This window comes from Cryptomeria japonica, chromosome 11 (assembly GCF_030272615.1).
Source record: "Cryptomeria japonica chromosome 11, Sugi_1.0, whole genome shotgun sequence".
NCBI classification, from domain to species: domain Eukaryota; kingdom Viridiplantae; phylum Streptophyta; class Pinopsida; order Cupressales; family Cupressaceae; genus Cryptomeria; species Cryptomeria japonica.
In genome coordinates, this window is record NC_081415.1 from 436,231,087 (window position 1) to 436,246,586 (window position 15,500).

General features: G+C 34.6%; 1 protein-coding gene across 3 annotated transcripts; it reads right to left on the reverse strand.

Moving 5' to 3' along the window:
- Nucleotides 1–260: 260 nt before the first annotated feature.
- On the reverse strand, nucleotides 261–14,014 carry LOC131079264 (pleiotropic drug resistance protein 1). Of its 3 annotated transcripts, XM_058017168.2 has the most exons (24): nucleotides 13,635–14,008; nucleotides 13,409–13,529; nucleotides 13,095–13,183; nucleotides 12,863–12,947; nucleotides 12,587–12,746; nucleotides 12,410–12,486; nucleotides 12,275–12,319; nucleotides 10,538–10,628; nucleotides 10,162–10,463; nucleotides 9,783–10,058; nucleotides 9,320–9,636; nucleotides 4,398–4,558; nucleotides 4,213–4,316; nucleotides 3,969–4,128; nucleotides 3,751–3,873; nucleotides 3,415–3,527; nucleotides 2,943–3,275; nucleotides 2,557–2,847; nucleotides 2,334–2,417; nucleotides 2,124–2,257; nucleotides 1,714–1,941; nucleotides 1,400–1,571; nucleotides 880–1,134; nucleotides 261–796 (listed from the first exon to the last, which is right to left on the reverse strand). In XM_058017168.2, the coding sequence occupies exons 1-24, from the start codon at nucleotides 13,901–13,903 to the stop codon at nucleotides 527–529; spliced, it is 4,260 nt and encodes a 1,419-aa protein (XP_057873151.2). In that variant the 5' UTR covers nucleotides 13,904–14,008; the 3' UTR covers nucleotides 261–526. The 3 variants fall into 3 exon arrangements, with proteins under 3 accessions (XP_057873151.2, XP_057873160.2, XP_057873168.2); XM_058017177.2 differs by lacking the exon at nucleotides 12,275–12,319; XM_058017185.2 differs by lacking the exon at nucleotides 261–796 and having other exon boundaries at nucleotides 882–1,046; nucleotides 13,635–14,014.
- Between the last annotated feature and the right edge of the window lie 1,486 nt (nucleotides 14,015–15,500).

The window sequence follows — 15,500 nt, forward strand, 5'->3', positions numbered from 1 at the left end:
ATTTTAAAAATACCTCTTAAAATAAATTTTTTTTGAAAAATACATTTCTAACTCTTTAAATATTGAATCAAAACAAAAAAAACAAAAAATAACATCTACATATGATATAGTTGAAAGAGAAATACATTAAAATATATCACATGAATAACAATAAAACTTACAATACACTTTGAGTTGACCTAAATTTGACATTCAACCCTGCCTAACCTTTTTTTTTTTTTTTTTTAATCTATTCAAAATTGTTCCATTGGAAGTTGCCCTTCAACCGTTAAAATTATATTTTATTTTTAAAATGTCCCACAAATAACTTAACATGAATAATTACAATGCTAGGTATATGATTTTTTAATCGTCTGTCCAAAATTTCCCCTTACACATGGCACAGTCAAATCGTATTTTGGTAAAACAGCCCTTGAAGTAGGGCCAACAAATTTAGGCCTCGATCGTAAAAGTAATCTTGAATTGAAAGCAGCCTGTTTGGAATTCACAAATTTTGGATACAGATGACGATTTTGCTATACTTGATCTAACGCTTTTGAAAGTTGAGAAACTTGATTCCCAAGCCAAAAACGAAGCAAAACATAACAGCAAATCCTGCCATCACAAGCCCTGCACTGCCCAAATGATGTCGATAATAGCCAAAATACTCTTCCACGAAATGTTTAACAGGCAAATCTGTCCCGTCTGGCATCTTTAGACTTGTCCCAATATCTCCGTACTGCGAAGAAATGAGGCCATAGAGGCACCATGCCATTGGATTTGCGCTGAAATACCATTTCCACCATGGAGGACACCTCTGCCATGATTACCACCACCGATATATCAGTTGATGCTTCTTTACAAGCCATTTTCATTCATTCAAAAAAGAAAGATACCTACCGGGCGAGAAATCATGACGCCTGAGAAGAGGATCCACAACATAAGGATAGGCACTGAAACAACTAAAGCCATATTATGGTCGGAAGTAATTGCTACGCTCGTCATTCCCAGGAGCGTGTAGGAGAGGAAGCCAAAATAGAAGAAGAAGAATTGCCACAGAAATTTCCCTACATTCCAGTCAAAGCCCATCGTGAAATACACCACAGTGCTGTAGGCGAATGCTTGAATAAACACATGTGGAAACTCAATTGTTACCTGCAGCGGCAAAAATGAAGGGTAAATTCTACTGTACACGTAAGTAAAACATACCAAAAACTAGAGAGAACCCTAAATTTGAGTAACCTTGAATTTGCTGTGGAATTTGAAATGCTTCTAAAGAATTTACTGGTCTAAAGAGATCCATAATTTATAGTATTTTTTCTTATAGGTATAAAGTTTCCTTTACACTTACCTACAGGCTACTTAAGGGTTTCAAATGTTTATGCTCACAATTAAAAACACACCAAAAATTTGGGCAAACCTGAGCCAGGGCATAGGGTAGTGCCGAATACATTCCAGCTGCCCTTTCACGGTAGAAGACCGTCCTTTCAAGCCAAACCACAGGTTGCACAGACATTTCATTTGTTACTCCAATAAACAGGACAGATGCAAACATGGAACCGAGAGCGTTCAGCAAATCCTGTTGCGTGCTTCTGCATTATTTAACCAAATTTTGTCATTGCCCTATAGTCTATTGACAGCCTATGGCAAAAAGCAAAAAAAATCTTAAACGTATGCATCAGTGACTTGATCACAATTAACTCATTAACAAGGAGTGGAGATTTTTAACAAAACCTCTTTGAGCCGAGATCCCAGCAAATGGAACCAAATATCAAGGACATCGAAAGTGTGAAGAAAAAGCGCACTGCTGTGTATTGAGGATTCCGCCAGTAAGACCAATGCTGCTTCCACAGGCAGGCTATGAATTGCTTATGGAAAGACTGGGAGTACCGTGTAGGGAAATGAAGATCCTCTGTATCCTTAAGGGGAGTGCTCAAGCTTTCTATGACGGCCATGTTTTCTCTGTAATAAATAGTAAACAACTAAATCATGTCAATCTTTAGAAGGCAATGGTATTCATCAGTTTTGAAAAACCTAATGATATATATGGCGTGGCCATTCAGGCTTCTTTACTTTTGCTTATTGCATACTACAGGGGAAAGCAGAGTCGGGTGAGAATGTAATATGATATTGATCAGACTTACTGAAACAGTCGTGATTTTTGATGGATCTCACCAAAGTCGATCCCAAGTCGGTTTTCCTCTGCTGTGGAGGTTACCTCCAACATCCACGTTGCAGGATTAACCCCTTTCTCAATCTTTCTAACCCCGTCAACAGACTGCACACAAGCATCATAAGCAGTTGCCTTTTCACTAGAGAACTTATTATTTAAAGGAATTATAATTTAATTGTACCTGAAAATACTCCAGGAGTTTGCTAGAACGCGAACCTAATGGTCCTGCATATATGACTCGGCCTCCTCGTTTCATGAAGAGAAGCTGCAACGCAATTCATTAGTTTAATGAGAAATGGCAGTTGCAGTTAAAAGAGTTTAAATAAACTACAGGTTAACCACAACACACCGACAGTTTACAGTCGACATCTGCAGCTTTACGCAGACATTGAGAGGGTAATCACCTCGTCAAAGGCTTCGAAGATATCCATGCTTGGCTGATGGATGGTACAGACAATTGTGCGTCCTGTATCAACAATATTTCTCACTGTTCGCATAACAATGGCTGCAGAACGTGCATCCAATCCTGAAGTCGGTTCATCCATGAACACAATTGATGGATTTGCAACAAGCTCCACAGCAATGGTCAATCTTTTGCGCTGCTCTATAGACAAACCAGTCACTCCTGGGAGGCCAACAAGAGCGTTTCTCAAAGGGGACAGCTCCACAAGTTTCATTACCTCCTCCACAAACATCTAAAATTTCACACAAATAATTAATAACAAGAAGCACTTGGATGAGGAAAGAGATAGTCAAACCTAATGAAATTTTTAGAGCTGAAAAAACGAACCTTTCTTGTTTCTTCATCTATTTCAGTTGGTAAACGAAGCCAAGCAGAGTAAATAAGAGATTCATAAACAGTTACATGTGGCGAATGAATGTCATTTTGTTCACAGTATCCTGAGACCCGAGCAAATTGTTCTTGCTTCTTGGGATAACCAGATATATTAATGCTGCCCTCGATGTAACCACCAGTTTTTCTTCCAGCTAATACATCCATCAAGGTTGTTTTGCCAGCACCACTAACTCCAACCAAAGCCGTAAGAATGCCTGGCCGGAATGCTCCACTCACATCATGTAATAGTCTCAGCTGATCTGCTACAACACCCTGTTGTTTCATTTCCTGTGTGCAAAGCATTGAGAATGTCACTTGCTTCAGTCTGGAGTTGTGGTTAATAACTTAATATTACAGGATATATAAATATGGAATTGACTTGCAACAAGAATTACGAAGGGAAGTTGTTTTGAGTCCTTTGACATACCTGAGGCATGTCAACGTAATAGTTGATCTGTTTGAAGCAGAGAGATAAAGGCTTAAATGGAAGTACCATGCCCTGTTTTTCTTTTGGTAAGTTAGCAGGGCTCATCATAGGTCCTGCAAATGTGCAGTTCATAGAATTATTGATATTAATATCAGCAAATTTCCGTTTCTCAAGTTCAAAAACAAATTTGAATTTTTCCTTCTATTCAACTGTCAAAACATTTTGGCTAGAACTTGGACTTGCTTCTCACCAAATTTCATTTTTAAAATGAAATTATTTCCTTTTGACTGTTGAAAAATCTGTTATTTGAAAAAAGTATTAATTTTCTCCTTTTACCATTAAAAGTTGATAAATCATTTCCAACAATTGCTTCAGGAACATGAGAATTTTCTCCTTTTGTGTTTCCATACATCTCATGCAAGGCTTCTTCAGATACCACAGACTGAGGTTTTCCATGAGCTGCACAGAAAATTATGTACAACTTTAATCACTGATTTGTACTTTCACTAATAAGTTATAACATAAACTTGTTGCTTGAGTAACCTGCCACTTACGTTTGAGGAGGGCTAAAGCCACAGTATACAAGACATTGAATAAGATAGAATATCCCAATACAGCTCCGGTACCAATCCAGTACCACCAATCATGTGGAAACATCCCACGGGATGTCAATAAAAGTTCCCCTAAAGTCCGGTTTAAGCCATGCCCTACAGGCTACAGTTGCCCACAATAAATGTTCAGAACAGACAAAACCTTATAACCATTAGGTAAAAAAATCCTAAATTACACTAAACTGACCTCTCCCCATCTCTTTCCCAAAAATTCATTCACAGCAATAGCATTCTGGGCATATGATAGTGGAGAAGTCCAGTAACCCCAGATCCACCAGCTCTTAATATCATCTGTTTTCAAAATAAAATAAGTAAAACATAAACAGATTGCATTTACTAAGTTACTTCTTGAGTAAACCACTTGTGTTATACCTCTGGATAAGATAAAACCACCTAGGACCAAGATGACCACCATGGAAAACGAGCCATAAGTAAAGGAAACCACCATTGTTTGACCCACAGAAGCAACTAGGCGAAACAGTGACAAAGCAAACTGGTTTACGAGAAAATAAAGTAGGAATTGGCGAAATAACCTGCAAGTCATCATGGTAGGGGATGAAGCATTAGATTTAATTCACATAACACTTTTTAATCTTACAGAATAAATTTAAAGAAAAACAAGAACTGGCTAAGTAACCCGCAATCGTTCATTATTGAATATGACAATTCTAGCTTTATTCACTTCACAGTTCACACTTTCAAATCTTATGTTTTATTACCATAAAATGATATTCTTTGTTATTTTTATCACAATTATGAAAATTTATTTGATTAGGTTAATTAAATTAAATTTTTTTTTTTTTATTATTATGATAAATTGTTATTAATGATTTATTTTCTAATTCGTGTTGAGAGTAAAAATAAAATAAAGTGAAATTATTATCAGCATTCACAAATAATTACAAAGGATAGCGAGTCTAAAAAGAAAGTTCAGAACAGTTAGTTATAAGAGAGTGTCTATCATATCTTTGAAAAAAAAAATATACTGTACAGAGGGCTTAACAATCAAAGTCAAATTCAAAATCTAAAATAAAATCAATTGATAAATTTTGAGACCTCGTACTTCTTGTAACAAGTGTTTGAAGGCTTGCTTCAACTAAATCTAACATGAAAATAATTATTAGTTGGAATGATGGAGGAGGTAATAGTTGTAGCATTAGAAGCATATGTGCTCTTTTCTGATGTGTAATTAAGTCTTCTCTATTGGCTTTGCCAGTGAGCTAATCTGAACTAATCTATGAAGAAGGTGATCTCACCTCTTATTAAGTAGTTTATTAGAGAGACCATTAGGCTCTAAGGCTGAAGGTGAAGGTAAAGTGCAGACATTTCTTCTAACTTTTAACTTACTATACAATAAATAATTTATCTATTATAATTTAACACAAAAATGTGTTATTATTAGTATTTATTTGAAATATATATTTGATTATATTATTAAATGTTCTATGGTACTTATATGGTACATCACTTAAAGAATGTGTAATTCCATATAATTTATAAAAAATGATTAAATATTTTTTACTTAGAAATATATTATTATGAATTATTTTTTGACATGTGTTTGAATGATATAAAGCTGAATATGTTCTACATATTTTAGACAGGCTAATGAATAGACCAACAGTTAAAAAAAATATCAATAGATCATCAACACAATACAACTAATGTGCAAGTACAAAATTCTTATGTATGTTCATTTTCACATGGAAATTATATTTGTAGAAAAAAATTGTAAATTAAATAGAAACCAGGGGAAAGGACTTAGTAGTTGTACACCCTAACTTCGTGCTTCTCAAAATCCTATTTGGAAATTTCAAATCCCTCCGATTTTTTTACAGCAGCTTACTTGGCAAGTCCCCAGCTTATAACTAAGGTTTCAGGGCCACATCATCAAATATGATGCCACATCAGCATATTTTTTGTCGAGGTGTCCAAAACAGTCCCAAAAAAAAGTGAGACCAATAGAAGTGCAAAAGAGACCCCAATAGTTGTGCAGCTGATATGGCATCACCTAATTGGTTACTTTTTACAATATTAGTACATTTCTTAACAACTATTGATACATTTCCTAACAAATGTTGGTACATAACCTAACAAAAATTGATATTTTTTGTTTCAAACAATAGATTTTATTTGTTCAATTTTTGGAACAAAAGATATCAACAACCCTCAGAACAATTGGTACATGCTCAACTACTGAATCCTTTCCCCTAATTTCTATGTAATTATCAACTAAATTTTTTTATCTTAACTGAAGAATAATTATTAGAATAATGTTCAAATATGAAACGTTGGTTCATGAGCATGACGCGAAAGGTGCGGATTTCTACCCTCCGTACGGGTTCCCTGTTCACAGACTGTTGAGCATTCACCACTCCCTCCCTTTAATTTTTCTGCACTTCGATTCTGTTTGGGTGTCTTTTTAGATCGATTCGTGAAGTTTTTGTTGGATTTTTTTTCTGCTGCGTTGGGCGATGAACCTTCTTCATTAGGACAGTTCGATGCTGTCTGTTTTTTGTGAACGCAATAAGTGAAGTGAAAATGGATTAAAAATCGGAAAATCTTCACAAAATAAATGATTGTCTAGAGATTCTCTTTCTAAAAGGACCATGGTATTAAGGACCAATCATGGAGGCAATTTTTTTTTTACCTGGAAATTTGTTTCCAGTTTAAAGGCACACGTTTGGGAAACAGAAATCATTTTTGGGATTTTGGGATGGCTGGAAACATTTCCAAGCCATTCCCAATCCCAAAATTAAACTGGGAAATAGCCAACCTTTTTTTCAGGACCGTTGACCATTCCCGAGACAGCTAGGGACGCCCAAGCAGTCTCTGGCGATTTCCGGCGGTAGGGATAATTAAAAAATAATTATTTTTTTATAAAAAAGATTTTTCATTTTTCAGATGCTGCCATTAAAAATTTTATTAAAAAAAGCAATTAAATTTTTTTAAAGGAAAATCCCTGATCACTAATAGAAAGCCAATAATTTTTTTATTTTTAATAATTAATAATTATTAATAAATATTAAATAATACAATAATTTACATACTCTGATTTTTTAACTTTCACATTTTCTGATTTTTCATTGTCGATTTCCATATAATATTATATCAATATACTATATGATATCAATATCATATATGATATCGATAAAGTATATCAACATCATATATATGATATCGATATAATACTATACTATATCGATATATCGATATCATAAGTCGTTCCTAAAACAAAAAAATAAAAACATTAGCTTGGACGAGAGGAGCTTTCACGACAACGCTCACCGAAGAAAAATACTGGTTAAAGATGAAAGGGTTTTTAACTTTTTTTATTTTGGTCTGAGCAAGGAAAAAAAGATTATGAAGTGTGACCAGTGATTTTTATTGCTCAACTTCACCTAGGTTTTGAAGAAAAGAAGCAACAACAACTTGCAAGTCTATTTGGAATTAGAATCAAGACTCTAATTTATAAATGTTATTATGTTGCTATGGTGTTACAATGTTATATAAATTTTAGATTTCCATATAGATATATAGCTGTCCCCTGTCGTCCCCTATTCCGGGAGAAAAAAAAACGAACTCAAGGTAACATAGGCTTAATGGAATTAAAAAAAAACTCATCTTGGGTTAACTCTTTTTGGGCTGATGCAGTTGGTAAAACAATGTATATTCTCAATTAGAGTCCTCCTATTACACTTGACTACACTTGACAAGATGACTCTCTATGAATCCTAGTAAAAGACAAAATCTAATATTAATGGTTTTTGGTTGTTTAGCCTATGTTTATGCAGCTGATTAAAAGTGACAATTTAGATCCAAATAATGAAATAGTTGATTAGACAATTTACAAAAAATATACTATTAGAATTTTGATGCTTCTAGCTCACACAAGATAATATTGCTTACTCAATTTCAGTTGATTCAAACTATATGACTAAGCCATCTAAAATTCATATCAAGGTATGTAAAAATTAATAAAAATATTGATTTTCATCATTATGCACTTGAATTGTTTGAACTTCTTGGCTTTAGTTTGATTGTGAGTGGAAAGGTATTTTGGATGATCAAAAGTCCACATCCAATAATTATTTTTCCCTTGGTTTGGGTTTGTTCACATATAGCTCAAAAAAGAAAAAAAAAATTGCTTGCTCTTTCATCAATGGAAGCAAAGAATTATTTAAGTGATAATGGTTTCAAAAAGTTCTAGAAAAAATTGGTTTAAAAAAATCAGCCTATTATATTCTTTTACGATCAATCCACTTTAAACAACCAATGGAAGATCAAGAGTCACAACTTAGAATTCTACACAAAGGTAATTATTTAAGTGATAATGGTTTCAAAAAGTTCTAGAAAAAATTGGTTTAAAAAAATCAGCCTATTATATTCTTTTACGATCAATCCACTTTAAACAACCAATGGAAGATCAAGAGTCACAACTTAGAATTCTACACAAAGGTGTCTCTCATAGGAGTTGAACTTGGGTCTCCACATTGAGAACTCAATGCTTTAACCAACTAAGCTCAACCCTTGGACTAATCAGCCTTTCTAAGAAAATATATTTAAGATTTTATCGAATAGTTTAAATATTTTTTGATGTGCAACTGATACATAAAGGGCAGATTTTGCACGAACTAGTCTTTCAACTGCATGATAAACGTATGAAGGATAAGTGTATGGCTTTTATTTCTACTTTTCTTAGGACTGTTAACTCTACAAAGCCATTGCCCTTGCTATTTGTAGACGGTTAATATATGAGAAGAAGAAAATAACAACAGCGTACAGAAGTCTGAAAGTATTTTGAATGGTGAAGATTTTCCTAATATATGTTGACTGCGCACGCTCAATCATGGTTTATAGCCTAAAGATAATATTTTTATTACGATGATAAATATTTTGTATGGTGTAAAGAGTTTTTTGAATATATGTTGATTGCTCAATCATGGTTTATGGCTGTAAGTTAATATCTTTTAGTATGATGCTATATACTATTAGCCGTAATTGTTTCTCTTTACAATTGGTTTTCAATCAGTTCAAAGAAACGGTCACTAATTTCAGAATCTTCACTTGCGCAGTTGATCGTATAGACAATTTTACACGGTGACTCGACATTGTCGATTGAATCCGAGATCTTCATCTCAGATAAATATGATGATACACACATTGTTCATTAAGAAATGAATTATAGAAAGAAAATTTTTGTGTTTTTTTAATTTATGACCTAAATAAGGACATCACATCTTAGAGAGCTATAACAAAAATTTAGTACACAAATAAGATAGTGATATCCTCACCTTGTAACTTGAGGATCAAAACCGATCACATAGTAGGTCGTGAATACCCAAATGGCGGCCTCTACCAAGGACATGGGAATGCTCAGCACCCAACTGCAGAATGAGTACATCCAAGTCGGATAGAACTTCAGATCTCTCTGTTTGTATAAAACTGGAAGCCTCCCTATTGTGATTGCAAGTTCTGCAAACCCATTAAACAAGCTGGCCATAAGACTGAAGTAAAGTGCACCAAGGTAAGCTCCTGCATCAGTAATTGTTTGATGGTGCATCCGTGTCCGGAAGAACGTTGTCATGGTGATAATTGCCAGAAGGCAAAGCTGTTGCAAATGCAGCAGAAAGTAATATAGGTATAAAAAAATAAGAAATATGTTTTTCTTAATTCAGGATTAAACAATCAAGACCAATTTTCTCTGTAATTCAGGATACATTTAATTGAGATCTACTTGCAAGTTTTGAGCATTGCCTGTATAGTTTTGAAGATATGAATGAGTGCATTTCTCTTGAAAAGTAGATATTCCCTTGAAAAACAGGCATTGAATAATTCTTTATTGCTAGCACCATACTTTGCTGTAACACAGGCGGGATGACTCTTGCTTTTATCATATGAAACTCTCAACTCCGTTTGCAGTTTTCTGCCGACATGAAATGAGTGGAATGCTTTGGCAAATTCCTTAACAGAAACATATCTATATTGGCCTTCATCTGCCCAATACTGCTGCTGATCCTTTTTTGATATCACCTTAACACCCAAAAAAATATAATTAGGTCCCCATGCAGTATCAATAAGTCAATCTATTCATTTTCTATATTGTCAATTTTTTCCATAAATTCAACATACTTACTTCCTGAAAGAAATCGGCTACCGCTTTTCTCTCTGGGCAGCAGAAACCCATGGATGAGAAGAATTCTAATCCATGATTCAGAGGACCTTGATACACAATGTGACCTTCAGAAAGCAGAATAATGTCATCGAACAATTCAAATGTTTCTGGAGTTGGCTGCAATAGAGATAGCACAGCAGTCGCATCCAATGTCTGCACTAATTGGCGTATGTGCTTCACAACTTGTGACGCTGTGGAACTGTCTAGTCCCGTAGTTATCTCGTCCATCAAGAGAACCATTGCTGGACCCGTAAGAATCTCTCCTGCACAAAGAGGACGAAGCTGAATCTACCGTGGGCCATCTTTACAATTTATAGTAGTAAATGTATTTTTCTACCTGTAGTCACTCGCTTCTTTTGGCCTCCTGAAATTCCTCTTCGCATTTCATCACCCACCATCACGTCTGAGCAAACGTCCAGACCCAGACTCTACAATATATATAGTGTATGACAATTATCAACAGTCACAACATTAGTTTTAACTAAAATTTCAAGGAGTCGTCATAAAAAAGAAAGGGTATTAATTAGCGTTCACGTGTGACACCGTCTAAACCATGCACAATAGTAGAACACATATTCTCAGAGTTAAGTTTACACTGCTTGTAAATGTCTACAGTTATTTCATGAAAGCATAAATTTAATATTCAATTTTTAAAGTAGATTCTATAACTTATTTATGGAGAGCTTTTGATACCAACTGCATAGGAATGGCATATAATAAGTACATTTAAGAAAGATTAGATACATTAATGAAAACTTAAAAAGTAAACTAATAAATAATATATTGAAAATTAAAATCAATTATATGATAATTATTTTATCATTATTAAATATTAAATTATTAATCCATTCAATAATATATTAAAAGAAATATTTACAACAACAATCTTATTTTCAGGTGAAAGAATATTTCTCCTCTACACCTACATAATCTGTAATGTGTGGTATGTTGTTGGAAATATATTTTACTTTGCTTTCTTTTTTTTGGAAAAAACTTATGAACCACACAAAATGTAGAAGAAAAAACAAGTACTTTTTTATTCGTCAATACAAAAGGTTTTTTATTTGTCAATACGAAAGGTTTGTGGTTGCGACTTTTGATGGCGACATTTTTTGTTCCGCGGTTTAGACAGAAATACATCCCATCAATATCACAAAAAGAAAATAAGTACACTTAAGAAAGTCTAGATACACTAATGAAAACCTAAAAACTAAACTAACAAATAATATGTTGAAAATTAAAATCAATTATACGATAATTATTTTATCATCATCAAATATAAAACTATTAATCCATTCAATAATATATTAAAATAAATACTTACAACAACAATCTTATTTTTCGTCATTAGTTTAAGAACCATATACATTCTCCAATTAAGATTTATTTTTATATCTACTACTCAATCTTTAATATAATTATATAGAAGTATTTGATTAATTGACTGTGAAAAAATATTTGTCCTCTACATCTACATAATCTTCAATGTGTGACATGCTGTTGGAAATATATTTTCCTTTCCTTTTTCTGAAAAAACTTGCAAACCACATAAGAGGCGTACGAAAAACCAAATACTTTTTTATTTGTCAATACGAAAGGGTTGTGGTTGCAACTTTTGATGACAACATTTTTGATACGGTGATTTAGGGGAAAGGACCGAGTGGTTGTGTACCCTAATTGCTTATAACTAAGGTTTCAGGGCCACATCAGCATGCTTTTTGCCAAGGTGTCCAAAACAACCCAAAAAAAGAGTGAGACCAATAGGCATGCAAAAGAGACCCCAATAGTTGTGCAGCTGACATGGCATCACCTGATTGGTTACTTTTTACAATATTAGTACATTAATTAACAACTATTGGTACATTTCCTAACAACTGTTGGTACATTTCCTAACAAAAATTGATATTTTTTGTTTCAAACAATAGGTTTTATTTGTTCAATTTTTAAAACAAAAGATATCAACAACCCTCACATCAATTGATACATGCCCAATTAGTGGGTCCTTTCCCCTCCATCAATATCAAAAAAGAGAATGATAATGAATGAACGGTGGAAACAGAGAATTCATGTTAACCTTGAGTACGTATTCGACTTTGAAGGCGGAGTCGTGAAAGAGAGCCTGCGGCAATTAATGATATTGATTTTAGTGGCGGGAAACCCATCGTGTGTCTCTTGTAAAATTACAGATTATGGTGGCCATTGCTCATACCTTCATAAATGTGTCGACATCTTGATCAGGTATAATACCAGCTTCTTTTTCTCTCCTCGCCAATTCCACAAGCATCTCTGGCATTCAGTAAATATGGTTTTTATTAGATACTTTATGTCGGGTATGTAATTGTATTGAGATTGTCGATAGTTTAGAAGAAGAATGTGGAGTACTCACCGTTTTGGCTACCAAAACCTTGGCATCTCAGAGCGAAGTCAAAGGTTTCTCTCACAGTCATTTCTCCAAAATTAATGTCATGTTGACCAACGTAAGCTGATACTCTCTGAGCCACCAAATCATCCACTTTTTGTCCATTATATGTCACACTTCCAGACACCTGCAACATCATTTAAAAGCTCACAGGTATGCTTAACATTATTTATAGGATGAATAAAAGTCTATAAACAATCTCAATAGAGAACGCCACACACAAGCGTTGCGACAGAAACCTACGTTCAGATCTGTAGTAAGCCTATTAGCCAGAGCCAAGAGTAAAGTTGTCTTCCCCGAGCCTGGTGGTCCAAGGAGCAAAGTCATTCTGCATTGTACTACACCATTATTTCTAAGAAAATGATGCGAGCAATTAATAAAAGCAATCCTAAATGGGAGGTCACAGCTCACAACACCACAAAAACATAACTCCGCCATTAACGTACAACCATTAAAGGAGAGAGTACTGTTGTACCTGCGGGGTTTGATAATGCCGCTAATATTATCCAGGATCTTCAAGCGCCGTTTGCTGTTGCCCAAAATGGGAAGGCTCCCTAAAACCATCTGAAGAAAGAAAATGTGGTGTCAAACAAAATCAAAGGATACTGCAATGGGCAGAAAGTGGCCATTTAGGGGTCATTCTGAGGGGTGTTAATTAAGTGGTAGTGTTCACAAGTTTGTGTCTTCACTCATTTATAATTCCAGTGAAAAATGTTTCTAAGTGATATCACACTAATCACATTAAAAAATTTACCCAACATTAAAAAAGAGACCATTCAGAAACAGTACCTCGGCCATGTTTAGCAGAGAGTTGGGAATAGTTGGCAGAGCTCTGCTCCCAACGTGGATGTCTGTTTCCACTTTCAAATCCTCGAAACGGACCTCAATTCTGGGCAATTCTATCCCCACTCTGCCCCAAAGCATTCCAACCATCAAAACCAAATAATAAGCAAACAGAGTCTGAAACTGAAACAAGAACTAGAAAAGGAGATGAAGAAACAAGTTAATGGAAAACCTATCAATTCTGTTTCGCATTCCATGGAGCAAACGTTCATAGTCCCTAACATTTACTTTAGGGAGAGCAAGAGAGGCACTGTATTGTGGAAACTTGTGAAGAGCCGCGGACTTGAACTGCTCCTCCTCCTCGCCCTTGAGAGAAAGAGAAGAGGTTTGAGAAACTACTGTGACTTCACTGAGGGAGCCCCACGAAAGCCGAGAAACAGCACTTTTGTGCCTGTTACTACTAACCTCCATTGCTCCGCCTTCCCTCTGATTTTCTGTCATAACCAGAATTTGGAACAAGGTTAAGTGTGACTAAATCTAAGCGTGAAAATATATGGCTGGTGTGGAAAAAATGAATGGTTCCCCGAAACCTAAGGGACAACGTCATTGCACGGCATCTCGCTTGCGTATGTAATAATATCAACGTCAATTCAGCTCCAATAAATTTATGGTAAAAACCGAATGTACTTAAAATGCGAATGCATTTATTCTTATGCCGACCAACTCTGGACTCTCTGATAAGTCCTTAGAAAAGCTCAGTTTTGTCATAAGCAGGAAGGGATCCAGTTTTTCTCTGGCTAGAGAACGAATTTTCTTCTAATTCTTAGAAGAAACGTGTCACTGCTTACCACGTAACCTTGAACTGATGAAAACATTTCTCACATTAGTATTATTTTAAATGTGGCCATTAAATCTGTGGCAGAGAAAATCGCCATCCAGCAGTGAAATCACGTTGTTTCTGCTCACTCTTCATTTACCTCAATAATCACTTCCACCAATTAATTAAATACACACCTCTTCAAATTAAACGAAACAGAAAACGTACGTAGTATGCTGTTGAAACCGGAATTACTCACCCACCGAAACAATTTTTCCATGTAGTAATAAAAGCTAACGGTAACATTAATCATATTTGCAGTGGCCATTCATTGCTGGTGTGACGGGAATGTTTTCGTCCATCTTTTAATCTTGTGTTCACACGTCGATTAAAACAAAAAACAGGCATTCAGAAAATGTCACCCTCGAAAATTTTGTTCCGACAAAAAATGTCACCCTCGAAAATTTTGTTCCGACTTTTTAGGGAATCCGAAAAGTTAGCGGTAACATTAATCATATTTGCAGTGGCCATTCATTGCTGGTGTGACGGGAATGTTTTCGTCCATCTTTTAATCTTGTGTTCACACGTCGATTAAAACAAAAAACAGGCATTCAGAAAATGTCACCCTCGAAAATTTTGTTCCGACAAAAAATGTCACCCTCGAAAATTTTGTTCCGACTTTTTAGGGAATCCGAAAAGTTAGCATATATACCTAAACATGCTTTGCCCGCGTTAAATATGCTTTGCTTGAACTCCCGAATAGGGCATGGGTTCTCGTCGATTAAGACACTTGTTCTTATTCTTAGAATTACTCTTTATACCAACAACTTTAAGGGAGGTCTCCATCTATAACAACGTTTTTTAATGACCATTTTCTTTCTTTTGAAGAGAGCAATGAATTAAATTAGCTATCAAGTAGATGAAAATAGTTGTTAAACATTAGCTACAAGGCTGCAAGATTTTATGACCACTCTTTTTCACAACAAATTTAGTGGAGGGCTCCATAATAGTGCTGATACTTAAGTTAATATCGAAGTTCAATGAGTGGGACCTAACATTAACTATTTATAAGATAAAAAATATTAAAATATTATATATATTTATTCTTCATTTAATTAAAAACATATTTTTTAAGTTAATATTTTATGGTAATAATTTTTATTTTTAAATTTTTTTGGTAAATTGTTCAAAGGTAAAAACATCTATTATATCAATATGGAAAAGGTTATAAAGCTAAGCTATTATGTCATTTAAGGATGAAGATCATGATGCAAATGCCTT

Coding starts and splice junctions, on each gene's coding strand:
- LOC131079264 (XM_058017168.2), bottom strand. CDS start 13,903: ATGACAGAAAATCAGAGGGAAGGCGGAGCAATGGAGGTTAGTAGTAAC. Junction 12,487..12,586: donor AGGTTTTGGTAGCCAAAACG/GTGAGTACTCCA, acceptor ACTGAATGCCAG/AGATGCTTGTGGAATTGGCG. Junction 797..879: donor GCGTCATGATTTCTCGCCCG/GTAGGTATCTTT, acceptor TAATCATGGCAG/AGGTGTCCTCCATGGTGGAA.